The sequence below is a fragment of the Oncorhynchus keta genome, chromosome 33, assembly GCF_023373465.1.
Source record: "Oncorhynchus keta strain PuntledgeMale-10-30-2019 chromosome 33, Oket_V2, whole genome shotgun sequence".
Lineage (NCBI taxonomy): Eukaryota > Metazoa > Chordata > Actinopteri > Salmoniformes > Salmonidae > Oncorhynchus > Oncorhynchus keta.
The window spans coordinates 24,176,761-24,192,410 of record NC_068453.1 but is presented as its reverse complement, the minus strand read 5'-3'; the positions used below and the strand labels follow the sequence as shown (position 1 = coordinate 24,192,410).

General features: G+C 50.0%; 1 protein-coding gene across 4 annotated transcripts in view; it reads left to right on the top strand.

Annotated features, from left to right (window-relative positions):
• Positions 1–15,650, top strand: part of LOC118380838 (apoptotic protease-activating factor 1-like) — a 98,281-nt gene that overhangs the window by 34,120 nt on the left and 48,511 nt on the right. For all 4 annotated transcript variants that reach the window (XM_052492539.1, XM_052492538.1, XM_052492537.1 and 1 more), the window contains 2 exons: positions 11,787–11,921; positions 12,100–12,225. In XM_052492539.1, coding sequence (XP_052348499.1) covers positions 11,787–11,921; positions 12,100–12,225 — 261 coding nt within the window. The remainder of the gene's footprint in view (positions 1–11,786; positions 11,922–12,099; positions 12,226–15,650) is intronic.

Sequence of the window (15,650 nt, the reverse complement as noted above, 5' to 3'; positions counted from 1 at the left end):
CCATCTCCTGTTCAGTCCCTTACTGTCCATGGACCATCTCCTGTTCAGTCCCTTACTGTCCATGGACCATCTCCTGTGTAGTCCCTTACTGTCCATGGACCATCTCCTGTGTAGTCCCTTACTGTCCATGGACCATCTCCTGTGTAGTCCCTTACTGTCCATGGACCATCTCCTGTGTAGTCCCTTACTGTCCATGGACCATCTCCTGTGTAGTCCCTTACTGTCCATGGACCATCTCCTGTGTAGTCCCTTACTGTCCATGGACCATCTCCTGTGTAGTCCCTTACTGTCCATGGACCATCTCCTGTGTAGTCCCTTACTGTCCATGGACCATCTCCTGTGTAGTCCCTTACTGTCCATGGACCATCTCCTGTGTAGTCCCTTACTGTCCATGGACCATCTCCTGTGTAGTCCCTTACTGTCCATGGACCATCTCCTGTGTAGTCCCTTACTGTCCATGGACCATCTCCTGTGTAGTCCCTTACTGTCCATGGACCATCTCCTGTGTAGTCCCTTACTGTCCATGGACCATCTCCTGTGTAGTCCCTTACTGTCCATGGACCATCTCCTGTGTAGTCCCTTACTGTCCATGGACCATCTCCTGTGTAGTCCCTTACTGTCCATGGACCATCTCCTGTGTAGTCCCTTACTGTCCATGGACCATCTCCTGTGTAGTCCCTTACTGTCCATGGACCATCTCCTGTGTAGTCCCTTACTGTCCATGGACCATCTCCTGTGTAGTCCCTTACTGTCCATGGACCATCTCCTGTGTAGTCCCTTACTGTCCATGGACCATCTCCTGTGTAGTCCCTTACTGTCCATGGACCATCTCCTGTTTAGTCCCTTACTGTCCATGGACCATCTCCTGTTTAGTCCCTTACTGTCCATGGACCATCTCCTGTTTAGTCCCTTACTGTCCATGGACCATCTCCTGTTCAGTCCCTTACTGTCCATGGACCATCTCCTGTTCAGTCCCTTACTGTCCATGGACCATCTCCTGTTCAGTCCCTTACTGTCCATGGACCATCTCCTGTTCAGTCCCTTACTGTCCATGGACCATCTCCTGTTCAGTCCCTTACTGTCCATGGACCATCTCCTGTTCAGTCCCTTACTGTCCATGGACCATCTCCTGTTCAGTCCCTTACTGTCCATGCACCATCTCCTGTTCAGTCCCTTACTGTCCATGCACCATCTCCTGTTCAGTCCCTTACTGTCCATGCACCATCTCCTGTTCAGTCCCTTACTGTCCATGGACCATCTCTTGTGTAGTCCCTTACTGTCCATGGACCATCTCCTGTTTAGTCCCTTACTGTCCATGGACCATCTCCTGTGTAGTCCCTTACTGTCCATGGACCATCTCCTGTGTAGTCCCTTACTGTCCATGGACCATCTCCTGTGTAGTCCCTTACTGTCCATGGACCATCTCCTGTTTAGTCCCTTACTGTCCATGGACCATCTCCTGTTTAGTCCCTTACTGTCCATGGACCATCTCCTGTTTAGTCCCTTACTGTCCATGGACCATCTCCTGTTTAGTCCCTTACTGTCCATGGACCATCTCCTGTTTAGTCCCTTACTGTCCATGGACCATCTCCTGTTCAGTCCCTTACTGTCCATGGACCATCTCCTGTTCAGTCCCTTACTGTCCATGGACCATCTCCTGTTCAGTCCCTTACTGTCCATGGACCATCTCCTGTTCAGTCCCTTACTGTCCATGGACCATCTCCTGTTCAGTCCCTTACTGTCCATGGACCATCTCCTGTTCCTTACTGTCCATGGACCATCTCCTGTTCAGTCCCTTACTGTCCATGGACCATCTCCTGTTCAGTCCCTTACTGTCCATGGACCATCTCCTGTTCAGTCCCTTACTGTCCATGGACCATCTCCTGTTCAGTCCCTTACTGTCCATGGACCATCTCCTGTGTAGTCCCTTACTGTCCATGGACCATCTCCTGTGTAGTCCCTTACTGTCCATGGACCATCTCCTGTGTAGTCCCTTACTGTCCATGGACCATCTCCTGTGTAGTCCCTTACTGTCCATGGACCATCTCCTGTGTAGTCCCTTACTGTCCATGGACCATCTCCTGTGTAGTCCCTTACTGTCCATGGACCATCTCCTGTGTAGTCCCTTACTGTCCATGGACCATCTCCTGTGTAGTCCCTTACTGTCCATGGACCATCTCCTGTCCCTTACTGTCCATGGACCATCTCCTTACTGTCCATGGACCATCTCCTGTGTAGTCCCTTACTGTCCATGGACCATCTCCTGTGTAGTCCCTTACTGTCCATGGACCATCACTCCTGTGTAGTCCCTTACTGTCCATGGACCATCTCCTGTGTAGTCCCTTACTGTCCATGGACCATCTCCTGTGTAGTCCCTTACTGTCCATGGACCATCTCCTGTGTAGTCCCTTACTGTCCATGGACCATCTCCTGTGTAGTCCCTTACTGTCCATGGACCATCTCCTGTGTAGTCCCTTACTGTCCATGGACCATCTCCTGTGTAGTCCCTTACTGTCCATGGACCATCTCCTGTGTAGTCCCTTACTGTCCATGGACCATCTCCTGTGTAGTCCCTTACTGTCCATGGACCATCTCCTGTGTAGTCCCTTACTGTCCATGGACCATCTCCTGTGTAGTCCCTTACTGTCCATGGACCATCTCCTGTGTAGTCCCTTACTGTCCATGGACCATCTCCTGTTTAGTCCCTTACTGTCCATGGACCATCTCCTGTTTAGTCCCTTACTGTCCATGGACCATCTCCTGTTTAGTCCCTTACTGTCCATGGACCATCTCCTGTTTAGTCCCTTACTGTCCATGGACCATCTCCTGTTCAGTCCCTTACTGTCCATGGACCATCTCCTGTTCAGTCCCTTACTGTCCATGGACCATCTCCTGTTCAGTCCCTTACTGTCCATGGACCATCTCCTGTTCAGTCCCTTACTGTCCATGGACCATCTCCTGTTCAGTCCCTTACTGTCCATGGACCATCTCCTGTTCAGTCCCTTACTGTCCATGGACCATCTCCTGTTCAGTCCCTTACTGTCCATGGACCATCTCCTGTTCAGTCCCTTACTGTCCATGCACCATCTCCTGTTCAGTCCCTGTTCAGTCCCTTACTGTCCATGCACCATCTCCTGTTCAGTCCCTTACTGTCCATGGACCATCTCCTGTTCAGTCCCTTACTGTCCATGGACCATCTCCTGTGTAGTCCCTTACTGTCCATGGACCATCTCCTGTGTAGTCCCTTACTGTCCATGGACCATCTCCTGTGTAGTCCCTTACTGTCCATGGACCATCTCCTGTGTAGTCCCTTACTGTCCATGGACCATCTCCTGTGTAGTCCCTTACTGTCCATGGACCATCTCCTGTGTAGTCCCTTACTGTCCATGGACCATCTCCTGTGTAGTCCCTTACTGTCCATGGACCATCTCCTGTGTAGTCCCTTACTGTCCATGGACCATCTCCTGTGTAGTCCCTTACTGTCCATGGACCATCTCCTGTGTAGTCCCTTACTGTCCATGGACCATCTCCTGTGTAGTCCCTTACTGTCCATGGACCATCTCCTGTGTAGTCCCTTACTGTCCATGGACCATCTCCTGTGTAGTCCCTTACTGTCCATGGACCATCTCCTGTGTAGTCCCTTACTGTCCATGGACCATCTCCTGTGTAGTCCCTTACTGTCCATGGACCATCTCCTGTGTAGTCCCTTACTGTCCATGGACCATCTCCTGTGTAGTCCCTTACTGTCCATGGACCATCTCCTGTGTAGTCCCTTACTGTCCATGGACCATCTCCTGTGTAGTCCCTTACTGTCCATGGACCATCTCCTGTGTAGTCCCTTACTGTCCATGGACCATCTCCTGTGTAGTCCCTTACTGTCCATGGACCATCTCCTGTGTAGTCCCTTACTGTCCATGGACCATCTCCTGTGTAGTCCCTTACTGTCCATGGACCATCTCCTGTGTAGTCCCTTACTGTCCATGGACCATCTCCTGTGTAGTCCCTTACTGTCCATGGACCATCTCCTGTGTAGTCCCTTACTGTCCATGGACCATCTCCTGTGTAGTCCCTTACTGTCCATGGACCATCTCCTGTGTAGTCCCTTACTGTCCATGGACCATCTCCTGTGTAGTCCCTTACTGTCCATGGACCATCTCCTGTGTAGTCCCTTACTGTCCATGGACCATCTCCTGTGTAGTCCCTTACTGTCCATGGACCATCTCCTGTGTAGTCCCTTACTGTCCATGGACCATCTCCTGTGTAGTCCCTTACTGTCCATGGACCATCTCCTGTGTAGTCCCTTACTGTCCATGGACCATCTCCTGTTTAGTCCCTTACTGTCCATGGACCATCTCCTGTTTAGTCCCTTACTGTCCATGGACCATCTCCTGTTTAGTCCCTTACTGTCCATGGACCATCTCCTGTTTAGTCCCTTACTGTCCATGGACCATCTCCTGTTCAGTCCCTTACTGTCCATGGACCATCTCCTGTTCAGTCCCTTACTGTCCATGGACCATCTCCTGTTCAGTCCCTTACTGTCCATGGACCATCTCCTGTTCAGTCCCTTACTGTCCATGGACCATCTCCTGTTCAGTCCCTTACTGTCCATGGACCATCTCCTGTTCAGTCCCTTACTGTCCATGGACCATCTCCTGTTCAGTCCCTTACTGTCCATGGACCATCTCCTGTTCAGTCCCTTACTGTCCATGCACCATCTCCTGTTCAGTCCCTTACTGTCCATGCACCATCTCCTGTTCAGTCCCTTACTGTCCATGCACCATCTCCTGTTCAGTCCCTTACTGTCCATGGACCATCTCCTGTTCCAGTCCCTTACTGTCCATGGACCATCTCCTGTGTAGTCCCTTACTGTCCATGGACCATCTCCTGTGTAGTCCCTTACTGTCCATGGACCATCTCCTGTGTAGTCCCTTACTGTCCATGGACCATCTCCTGTGTAGTCCCTTACTGTCCATGGACCATCTCCTGTGTAGTCCCTTACTGTCCATGGACCATCTCCTGTGTAGTCCCTTACTGTCCATGGACCATCTCCTGTGTAGTCCCTTACTGTCCATGGACCATCTCCTGTGTAGTCCCTTACTGTCCATGGACCATCTCCTGTGTAGTCCCTTACTGTCCATGGACCATCTCCTGTGTAGTCCCTTACTGTCCATGGACCATCTCCTGTGTAGTCCCTTACTGTCCATGGACCATCTCCTGTTCAGTCCCTTACTGTCCATGGACCATCTCCTGTTCAGTCCCTTACTGTCCATGGACCATCTCCTGTTCAGTCCCTTACTGTCCATGGACCATCTCCTGTTCAGTCCCTTACTGTCCATGGACCGTCTCCTGTTCAGTCCCTTACTGTCCATGGACCGTCTCCTGTTCAGTCCCTTACTGTCCATGGACCGTCTCCTGTTCAGTCCCTTACTGTCCATGGACCGTCTCCTGTTCAGTCCCTTACTGTCCATGGACCGTCTCCTGTTCAGTCCCTTACTGTCCATGGACCGTCTCCTGTTCAGTCCCTTACTGTCCATGGACCGTCTCCTGTTCAGTCCCTTACTGTCCATGGACCGTCTCCTGTTCAGTCCCTTACTGTCCATGGACCGTCTCCTGTGTAGTCCCTTACTGTCCATGGACCGTCTCCTGTGTAGTCCCTTACTGTCCATGGACCGTCTCCTGTGTAGTCCCTTACTGTCCATGGACCGTCTCCTGTGTAGTCCCTTACTGTCCATGGACCGTCTCCTGTTCAGTCCCTTACTGTCCATGGACCGTCTCCTGTGTAGTCCCTTACTGTCCATGGACCGTCTCCTGTGTAGTCCCTTACTGTCCATGGACCGTCTCCTGTGTAGTCCCTTACTGTCCATGGACCGTCTCCTGTGTAGTCCCTTACTGTCCATGGACCGTCTCCTGTGTAGTCCCTTACTGTCCATGGACCGTCTCCTGTGTAGTCCCTTACTGTCCATGGACCGTCTCCTGTGTAGTCCCTTACTGTCCATGGACCGTCTCCTGTGTAGTCCCTTACTGTCCATGGACCGTCTCCTGTCCATGGACCGTCCCTTACTGTCCATGGACCGTCTCCTGTGTAGTCCCTTACTGTCCATGGACCGTCTCCTGTGTAGTCCTTACTGTCCATGGACCGTCTCCTGTGTAGTCCCTTACTGTCCATGGACCGTCTCCTGTGTAGTCCCTTACTGTCCATGGACCGTCTCCTGTGTAGTCCCTTACTGTCCATGGACCGTCTCCTGTGTAGTCCCTTACTGTCCATGGACCGTCTCCTGTGTAGTCCCTTACTGTCCATGGACCGTCTCCTGTGTGTAGTCCCTTACTGTCCATGGACCGTCTCCTGTGTAGTCCCTTACTGTCCATGGACCGTCTCCTGTGTAGTCCCTTACTGTCCATGGACCGTCTCCTGTGTAGTCCCTTACTGTCCATGGACCGTCTCCTGTGTAGTCCCTTACTGTCCATGGACCGTCTCCTGTGTAGTCCCTTACTGTCCATGGACCGTCTCCTGTGTAGTCCCTTACTGTCCATGGACCGTCTCCTGTGTAGTCCCTTACTGTCCATGGACCGTCTCCTGTGTAGTCCCTTACTGTCCATGGACCGTCTCCTGTGTAGTCCCTTACTGTCCATGGACCGTCTCCTGTGTAGTCCCTTACTGTCCATGGACCGTCTCCTGTGTAGTCCCTTACTGTCCATGGACCGTCTCCTGTGTAGTCCCTTACTGTCCATGGACCGTCTCCTGTGTAGTCCCTTACTGTCCATGGACCGTCTCCTGTGTAGTCCCTTACTGTCCATGGACCGTCTCCTGTGTAGTCCCTTACTGTCCATGGACCGTCTCCTGTGTAGTCCCTTACTGTCCATGGACCGTCTCCTGTGTAGTCCCTTACTGTCCATGGACCGTCTCCTGTGTAGTCCCTTACTGTCCATGGACCGTCTCCTGTGTAGTCCCTTACTGTCCATGGACCGTCTCCTGTGTAGTCCCTTACTGTCCATGGACCGTCTCCTGTGTAGTCCCTTACTGTCCATGGACCGTCTCCTGTGTAGTCCCTTACTGTCCATGGACCGTCTCCTGTGTAGTCCCTTACTGTCCATGGACCGTCTCCTGTGTAGTCCCTTACTGTCCATGGACCGTCTCCTGTGTAGTCCCTTACTGTCCATGGACCGTCTCCTGTGTAGTCCCTTACTGTCCATGGACCGTCTCCTGTGTAGTCCCTTACTGTCCATGGACCGTCTCCTGTGTAGTCCCTTACTGTCCATGGACCGTCTCCTGTGTAGTCCCTTACTGTCCATGGACCGTCTCCTGTGTAGTCCCTTACTGTCCATGGACCGTCTCCTGTGTAGTCCCTTACTGTCCATGGACCGTCTCCTGTGTAGTCCCTTACTGTCCATGGACCGTCTCCTGTGTAGTCCCTTACTGTCCATGGACCGTCTCCTGTGTAGTCCCTTACTGTCCATGGACCGTCTCCTGTGTAGTCCCTTACTGTCCATGGACCGTCTCCTGTGTAGTCCCTTACTGTCCATGGACCGTCTCCTGTGTAGTCCCTTACTGTCCATGGACCGTCTCCTGTGTAGTCCCTTACTGTCCATGGACCGTCTCCTGTGTAGTCCTTACTGTCCATGGACCGTCTCCTGTGTAGTCCCTTACTGTCCATGGACCGTCTCCTGTGTAGTCCCTTACTGTCCATGGACCGTCTCCTGTGTAGTCCCTTACTGTCCATGGACCGTCTCCTGTGTAGTCCCTTACTGTCCATGGACCGTCTCCTGTGTAGTCCCTTACTGTCCATGGACCGTCTCCTGTGTAGTCCCTTACTGTCCATGGACCGTCTCCTGTGTAGTCCCTTACTGTCCATGGACCGTCTCCTGTGTAGTCCCTTACTGTCCATGGACCGTCTCCTGTGTAGTCCCTTACTGTCCATGGACCGTCTCCTGTGTAGTCCCTTACTGTCCATGGACCGTCTCCTGTGTAGTCCCTTACTGTCCATGGACCGTCTCCTGTGTAGTCCCTTACTGTCCATGGACCGTCTCCTGTGTAGTCCCTTACTGTCCATGGACCGTCTCCTGTGTAGTCCCTTACTGTCCATGGACCGTCTCCTGTGTAGTCCCTTACTGTCCATGGACCGTCTCCTGTGTAGTCCCTTACTGTCCATGGACCGTCTCCTGTGTAGTCCCTTACTGTCCATGGACCGTCTCCTGTGTAGTCCCTTACTGTCCATGGACCGTCTCCTGTGTAGTCCCTTACTGTCCATGGACCGTCTCCTGTGTAGTCCCTTACTGTCCATGGACCGTCTCCTGTGTAGTCCCTTACTGTCCATGGACCGTCTCCTGTGTAGTCCCTTACTGTCCATGGACCGTCTCCTGTGTAGTCCCTTACTGTCCATGGACCGTCTCCTGTGTAGTCCCTTACTGTCCATGGACCGTCTCCTGTGTAGTCCCTTACTGTCCATGGACCGTCTCCTGTGTAGTCCCTTACTGTCCATGGACCGTCTCCTGTGTAGTCCCTTACTGTCCATGGACCGTCTCCTGTGTAGTCCCTTACTGTCCATGGACCGTCTCCTGTGTAGTCCCTTACTGTCCATGGACCGTCTCCTGTGTAGTCCCTTACTGTCCATGGACCGTCTCCTGTTCAGTCCCTTACTGTCCATGGACCGTCTCCTGTTCAGTCCCTTACTGTCCATGGACCGTCTCCTGTTCAGTCCCTTACTGTCCATGGACCGTCTCCTGTTCAGTCCCTTACTGTCCATGGACCGTCTCCTGTTCAGTCCCTTACTGTCCATGGACCGTCTCCTGTTCAGTCCCTTACTGTCCATGGACCGTCTCCTGTTCAGTCCCTTACTGTCCATGGACCGTCTCCTGTTCAGTCCCTTACTGTCCATGGACCGTCTCCTGTTCAGTCCCTTACTGTCCATGGACCGTCTCCTGTTCAGTCCCTTACTGTCCATGGACCGTCTCCTGTTCAGTCCCTTACTGTCCATGGACCGTCTCCTGTTCAGTCCCTTACTGTCCATGGACCGTCTCCTGTTCAGTCCCTTACTGTCCATGGACCGTCTCCTGTTCAGTCCCTTACCGTCCATGGACCGTCTCCTGTTCAGTCCCTTACCGTCCATGGACCGTCTCCTGTTCAGTCCCTTACCGTCCATGGACCGTCTCCTGTTCAGTCCCTTACCGTCCATGGACCGTCTCCTGTTCAGTCCCTTACCGTCCATGGACCGTCTCCTGTTCAGTCCCTTACCGTCCATGGACCGTCTCCTGTTCAGTCCCTTACCGTCCATGGACCGTCTCCTGTTCAGTCCCTTACCGTCCATGGACCGTCTCCTGTTCAGTCCCTTACCGTCCATGGACCGTCTCCTGTGTAGTCCCTTACCGTCCATGGACCGTCTCCTGTTCAGTCCCTTACCGTCCATGGACCGTCTCCTGTTCAGTCCCTTACCGTCCATGGACCGTCTCCTGTTCAGTCCCTTACCGTCCATGGACCGTCTCCTGTTCAGTCCCTTACCGTCCATGGACCGTCTCCTGTTCAGTCCCTTACCGTCCATGGACCGTCTCCTGTTCAGTCCCTTACCGTCCATGGACCGTCTCCTGTGTAGTCCCTTACCGTCCATGGACCGTCTCCTGTGTAGTCCCTTACCGTCCATGGACCGTCTCCTGTGTAGTCCCTTACCGTCCATGGACCGTCTCCTGTGTAGTCCCTTACCGTCCATGGACCGTCTCCTGTGTAGTCCCTTACCGTCCATGGACCGTCTCCTGTTCAGTCCCTTACCGTCCATGGACCGTCTCCTGTTCAGTCCCTTACCGTCCATGGACCGTCTCCTGTTCAGTCCCTTACCGTCCATGGACCGTCTCCTGTTCAGTCCCTTACCGTCCATGGACCGTCTCCTGTTCAGTCCCTTACCGTCCATGGACCGTCTCCTGTTCAGTCCCTTACCGTCCATGGACCGTCTCCTGTTCAGTCCCTTACCGTCCATGGACCGTCTCCTGTTCAGTCCCTTACCGTCCATGGACCGTCTCCTGTTCAGTCCCTTACCGTCCATGGACCGTCTCCTGTTCAGTCCCTTACCGTCCATGGACCGTCTCCTGTTCAGTCCCTTACCGTCCATGGACCGTCTCCTGTTCAGTCCCTTACCGTCCATGGACCGTCTCCTGTTCAGTCCCTTACCGTCCATGGACCGTCTCCTGTTCAGTCCCTTACCGTCCATGGACCGTCTCCTGTTCAGTCCCTTACCGTCCATGGACCGTCTCCTGTTCAGTCCCTTACCGTCCATGGACCGTCTCCTGTTCAGTCCCTTACCGTCCATGGACCGTCTCCTGTTCAGTCCCTTACCGTCCATGGACCGTCTCCTGTTCAGTCCCTTACCGTCCATGGACCGTCTCCTGTTCAGTCCCTTACCGTCCATGGACCGTCTCCTGTTCAGTCCCTTACCGTCCATGGACCGTCTCCTGTTCAGTCCCTTACCGTCCATGGACCGTCTCCTGTTCAGTCCCTTACCGTCCATGGACCGTCTCCTGTTCAGTCCCTTACCGTCCATGGACCGTCTCCTGTTCAGTCCCTTACCGTCCATGGACCGTCTCCTGTTCAGTCCCTTACCGTCCATGGACCGTCTCCTGTTCAGTCCCTTACCGTCCATGGACCGTCTCCTGTTCAGTCCCTTACCGTCCATGGACCGTCTCCTGTTCAGTCCCTTACCGTCCATGGACCGTCTCCTGTGTAGTCCCTTACTGTCCATGGACCGTCTCCTGTGTAGTCCCTTACTGTCCATGGACCGTCTCCTGTGTAGTCCCTTACTGTCCATGGACCGTCTCCTGTGTAGTCCCTTACTGTCCATGGACCGTCTCCTGTGTAGTCCCTTACTGTCCATGGACCGTCTCCTGTGTAGTCCCTTACTGTCCATGGACCGTCTCCTGTTTAGTCCCTTACTGTCCATGGACCGTCTCCTGTTTAGTCCCTTACTGTCCATGGACCGTCTCCTGTTTAGTCCCTTACTGTCCATGGACCGTCTCCTGTTTAGTCCCTTACTGTCCATGGACCGTCTCCTGTTTAGTCCCTTACTGTCCATGGACCGTCTCCTGTTTAGTCCCTTACTGTCCATGGACCGTCTCCTGTTTAGTCCCTTACTGTCCATGGACCGTCTCCTGTTTAGTCCCTTACTGTCCATGGACCGTCTCCTGTTTAGTCCCTTACTGTCCATGGACCGTCTCCTGTTTAGTCCCTTACTGTCCATGGACCGTCTCCTGTTTAGTCCCTTACTGTCCATGGACCGTCTCCTGTTTAGTCCCTTACTGTCCATGGACCGTCTCCTGTTTAGTCCCTTACTGTCCATGGACCGTCTCCTGTTCAGTCCCTTACTGTCCATGGACCGTCTCCTGTTTATATGAATGTTTGAGTAGCTTCGCTGAAAAGGGAGTATTTGGTGGATAGATTCACTTTGAGGAAATGTGACGAGCTCTATACAGTAAACATAGCTGTTACTCTGACCACTGACTTCTGGAGTGGTGAGGGGGGTGAATGGTACATTCACAAACCCAACATTGGTAAGAGTTTGATGTGTCACTCATTGTCTGAGATATTTGCATAGAGGCCAATATTTTGCCCAGTGCCCATTCCCTCCTAGCAGCTGAATACTCCCACTCTGGGCACAGATCCAGGATCAGCTTACTCTGCTCAATAACTCTGATTGTGCTAAATCCCTGGTTGAGGTGCAACTTTTACCCACTCCAGTACCAGAAGGTGATTGCTCTCTCTCACACTTTCTCTCGCCCTCGCCTTCTCTCTCTCTCTCTCCCCCCTGTAGGTGTGGAGGTGGAGGACAGGTGAGTGTGTGGTTCTGGAGGGCCACAAGGAGCAGGTCAGATGCTTCTCTCTGCTCACCACCTCACCCTCCTCAGAGACACATCTCCTCAGCTGGTCCTTTGACGGCACCATCAAGGTAATACAAGCACACGTATGCAGTACCAGACAGACAGTAAGACTTAGAAACACACACGCATGCATGCAAAACCTGTTAAAAGCAACAGGTTACGATCAGCGTGCACTTACATGAACTAAAGGATATTTACTAGAGGGAGGTGACACAGAAAGCGTCTCCCCCTCTCTCCCTCCCCCAGGTGTGGGACATGTCTAGTGGTGAACGGCTGCAGGATCTAGTGTGTCACCAGGGGGCGGTGCTAGCCTGTGACGTGTTGCCTGACGGACAGCTCTTCGCCACCACTTCCGCTGACAAGACTGCCAAGGTAACACACACACACACACACACGTGTCCTCAGTATGCGACAGAACCCAGCCTAAATCCTTAGATCAGTGTGAGACAGACATGTTGTCTATATCATGATCCCTTCAGAAACATGTGTATAGTGTACATTTATTATGCGGTCAACTAAATGTCATTGGTAGCTTGAGATGGACATGAAGCAGATGGTCACTGTGGTCACTAACTTAGCCAGCGGTCAAGCCGCCCACTCGCCTCCCTGCCCCTCCAGCGGTCAAGCCGCCCACTCGCCTCCCTGTCCCTCCAGCGGTCATTAAGTCTGACTGCAACCTACAGACCGTACCGCTGCCCTCTCCTCTCCTCCTACCTAGCATTACCTGTGTGTGTGCGTGTTTGTGAGAGAGAGCAGGCTGTTGTAGACTTTGATTGACACTGTAGGTTGGGAGAGGATCTCTCCTCTGACTAGGTTTACACTCTGTCACCTTACTGTGTTTTTGCCCTCGATCGTCCTTCCTCGTTCTCCATCAGTTTGTATTGTTCCCTCTTCTATTTTCTATCCTTGTTTCCCCTTCTGTCAGTCACAGGATCGTTGAGTTGGTCACTCACTGTGGAAATGGCTATTAAGTCAGCATCCAAATTGGCATTGGAGGTGTGTGTGTCTGTGTGGAGGGTAATGGTTCAGAGCTGGTGTTCCCATTAACCACACTGTTTATTTATGTTCATCAGACCAGCATGCTTTCATTAGTGCTTTGGACCTAGACACTCTGGTAATGATGTGGAATTGTAGTCTGAAGGGCTGGCTGTGGTTCTGACATACACGCAGGCGCACGCTCTCTCACACACACACACATACAGTGCCTTGCAAAAGTATTCACCCCCTTGGCGTTTTTCCTATTTTGTTGCACTACAACCTGTAATTTAAATTCGATTTTTATTTGGATTTCATGTAATGGACATACACAAAATAGACAAAATAGTCAAAATTGGTGAAGTGAAATGAAAAAATTTGTCCCCCTTGAACTTTGCGACCTTTTGCCACATTTCAGGCTTCAAACATAAAGATATGGGGCGGCAGCGTAGCCTAGTGGTTAGAGCGTTGGACTAGTAAACGGAAGGTTGCGAGTTCAAACCCCCGAGCTGACAAGGTACAAATCTGTCGTTCTGCCCCTGAACAGGCAGTTAACCCACTGTTCCCAGGCCGTCATTGAAAATAAGAATATGTTCTTAACTGACTTGCCTGGTTAAATAAAGGTAAAATAAAAAATAAAAAAATATATAAAACTGTATTTTTTTGTGAAGAATCAACAACAAGTGGGACACAATCTTGAAGTGGAACAACATTTATTGGATATTTCAAACTTTTTTAACAAATCAAAAACTGAAAAATTGGGCGTGCAAAATTATTCTCCCTGACCTAGGCCCCGATTCCTCACTAATCCACAGCTCTCCACCCTTATCAGTGACCACAACCATGTGATTGCCTTTCCCTTACTCAGTAACAGTCCAAGCCCCTGGCTCATATCCAACCTTAATTGACCCCCACCATATACATTCCTCCTACAGATAACCATTCACTTCTGGTGTAGCAAGTATTTCAAATTAAATTAAACAACAACTGAAACTAGACTGTGGCCCTTTTTTCCATAGGATACCTGATGTCAAGCAATAACATGTTCTGACAGAATGTCAGAATGACAGGTTCTGCATTCCCCTCTGTACCATGAACAAGGATATTTCATATTTAAAGTTTAGAAGGCAGAACCCATCAATTAGATGTACTTTACATACTGATGGGATTAAATTCAAATATGTTTACACTACCTTGTAGTTTACCAATAAAATGGGCGGATGGTGAAGTAGACCTACTTCGTATTCACATCTCAAAAAATATAAATTAAATTACCACAATCAATTTCAATAGAAAGTTAGCAAAAATAGATAAGATTCTGCAACCATGGAGAGGTAAATACTTGTCTATTTATGGAAAAATCACGTTGATTAACTCTGGTCCTGTCAGTTTACTTACTAACAGCACCGTCTACTCCAGATTACTAGTTTTTTAAATCATATGAGCAAAAAATATTTCATTTTATTTGGAATGCTAAGCTAGACAAAAATGTAAACGTGCCTATTTGTATAATACATCTGAGTTTGGGGGCTAAAATGATTAAATATTAAATATTTAAACCTCTCACTAAAAGCTGCACTCATGCATATGTTATACTTAAACCCAAAATGGTTCTTCAGTAGATTATTAAGGCTCATCCTTTGTTCAAAAATGGCCTTTTGGCCTTTTATACAGAGTACAACTTCTCATTTCCGACTAATTGAAAAGTACATTTTGTTTAAAGTATCGCCCTTTCTTAAACAAGACATACAACGCTGGTTACAATTTCAGTTTTATCCTCCAGAAATGATAGAACAAATGTTATTGTTAAACTCACATATACTGATTTAATAAAAATACACATTCTTTATGGATTATTCTTTTTTTAATGGTATTATATTTATGAATGATATTATGACTAGAAATGGAGGAGATATGTCACATATGCAGCTATCGAAAATATATGGGAATATCTGCTCAATCCTAATTTACAACCAACTGATTGCAGCACTACCACAATGGAGGAGACAAGTGGAGAAGGTAGGGAACTTGTTTGCCTGCCATGTATTAAAGATACAAATTGGCTGAAAGGAATTGGCGTAAATAGAAAAATATACCCGTTTTCATTTTAGGACAAAAATGTTGACAGCTGTGCCATACAGGAAATAAATGGGAAGAGAATTTTGACGTACCGATTCCATGGCACATGGTTTATGAACGGGTACAAAAAACAACACTTGATTCAACACTTAAAGTTTTTCAATTTAAATGATTATTTAAATTTTTGCCACTGACTGAATGCTATATATATGGGGCATACAACAATCTCAGCTCTGTAGATTTTACTGCGAAGAGACAGAATCAATAGATCATCTATTCTGGTATTTCACCTATGTAGCTTGTTTCTGGTCACAGGTTCAGGAATGGTTAAAAAATCACAACATTAACCTTGCAAATAGCAGTGTTGGGCAATTTAAATGTAAATTTAGAAAGCCATAGTCATTAAATAATATAATACTAGTAGGAAAAGTTATTTAGCTCACAATCTGTGGATACTTTACGATTTAGAAAGGTAAAAAAATATATATGTAAAACATCACAGTACATTTGGAAAATATCTGGTAGATGGAAACCAAATGAGGGTGGTCTATGGTGATAGGGAGGATGGGCTGAGAGTGGCTGAGGGGTGGGATTAAAGAGCTGCGGTTTATGGTGATAGGTGGGATGGGCTGAGGGGTGAGATTAAAGAGCTGAGGTCTGGTGGTAGGTGGGATGGGCTGAGAGTGGCTGAGGGGTGGGATTAAAGAGCTGAGGTCTATGGTGGTAGGTGGGATGGGCTGAGA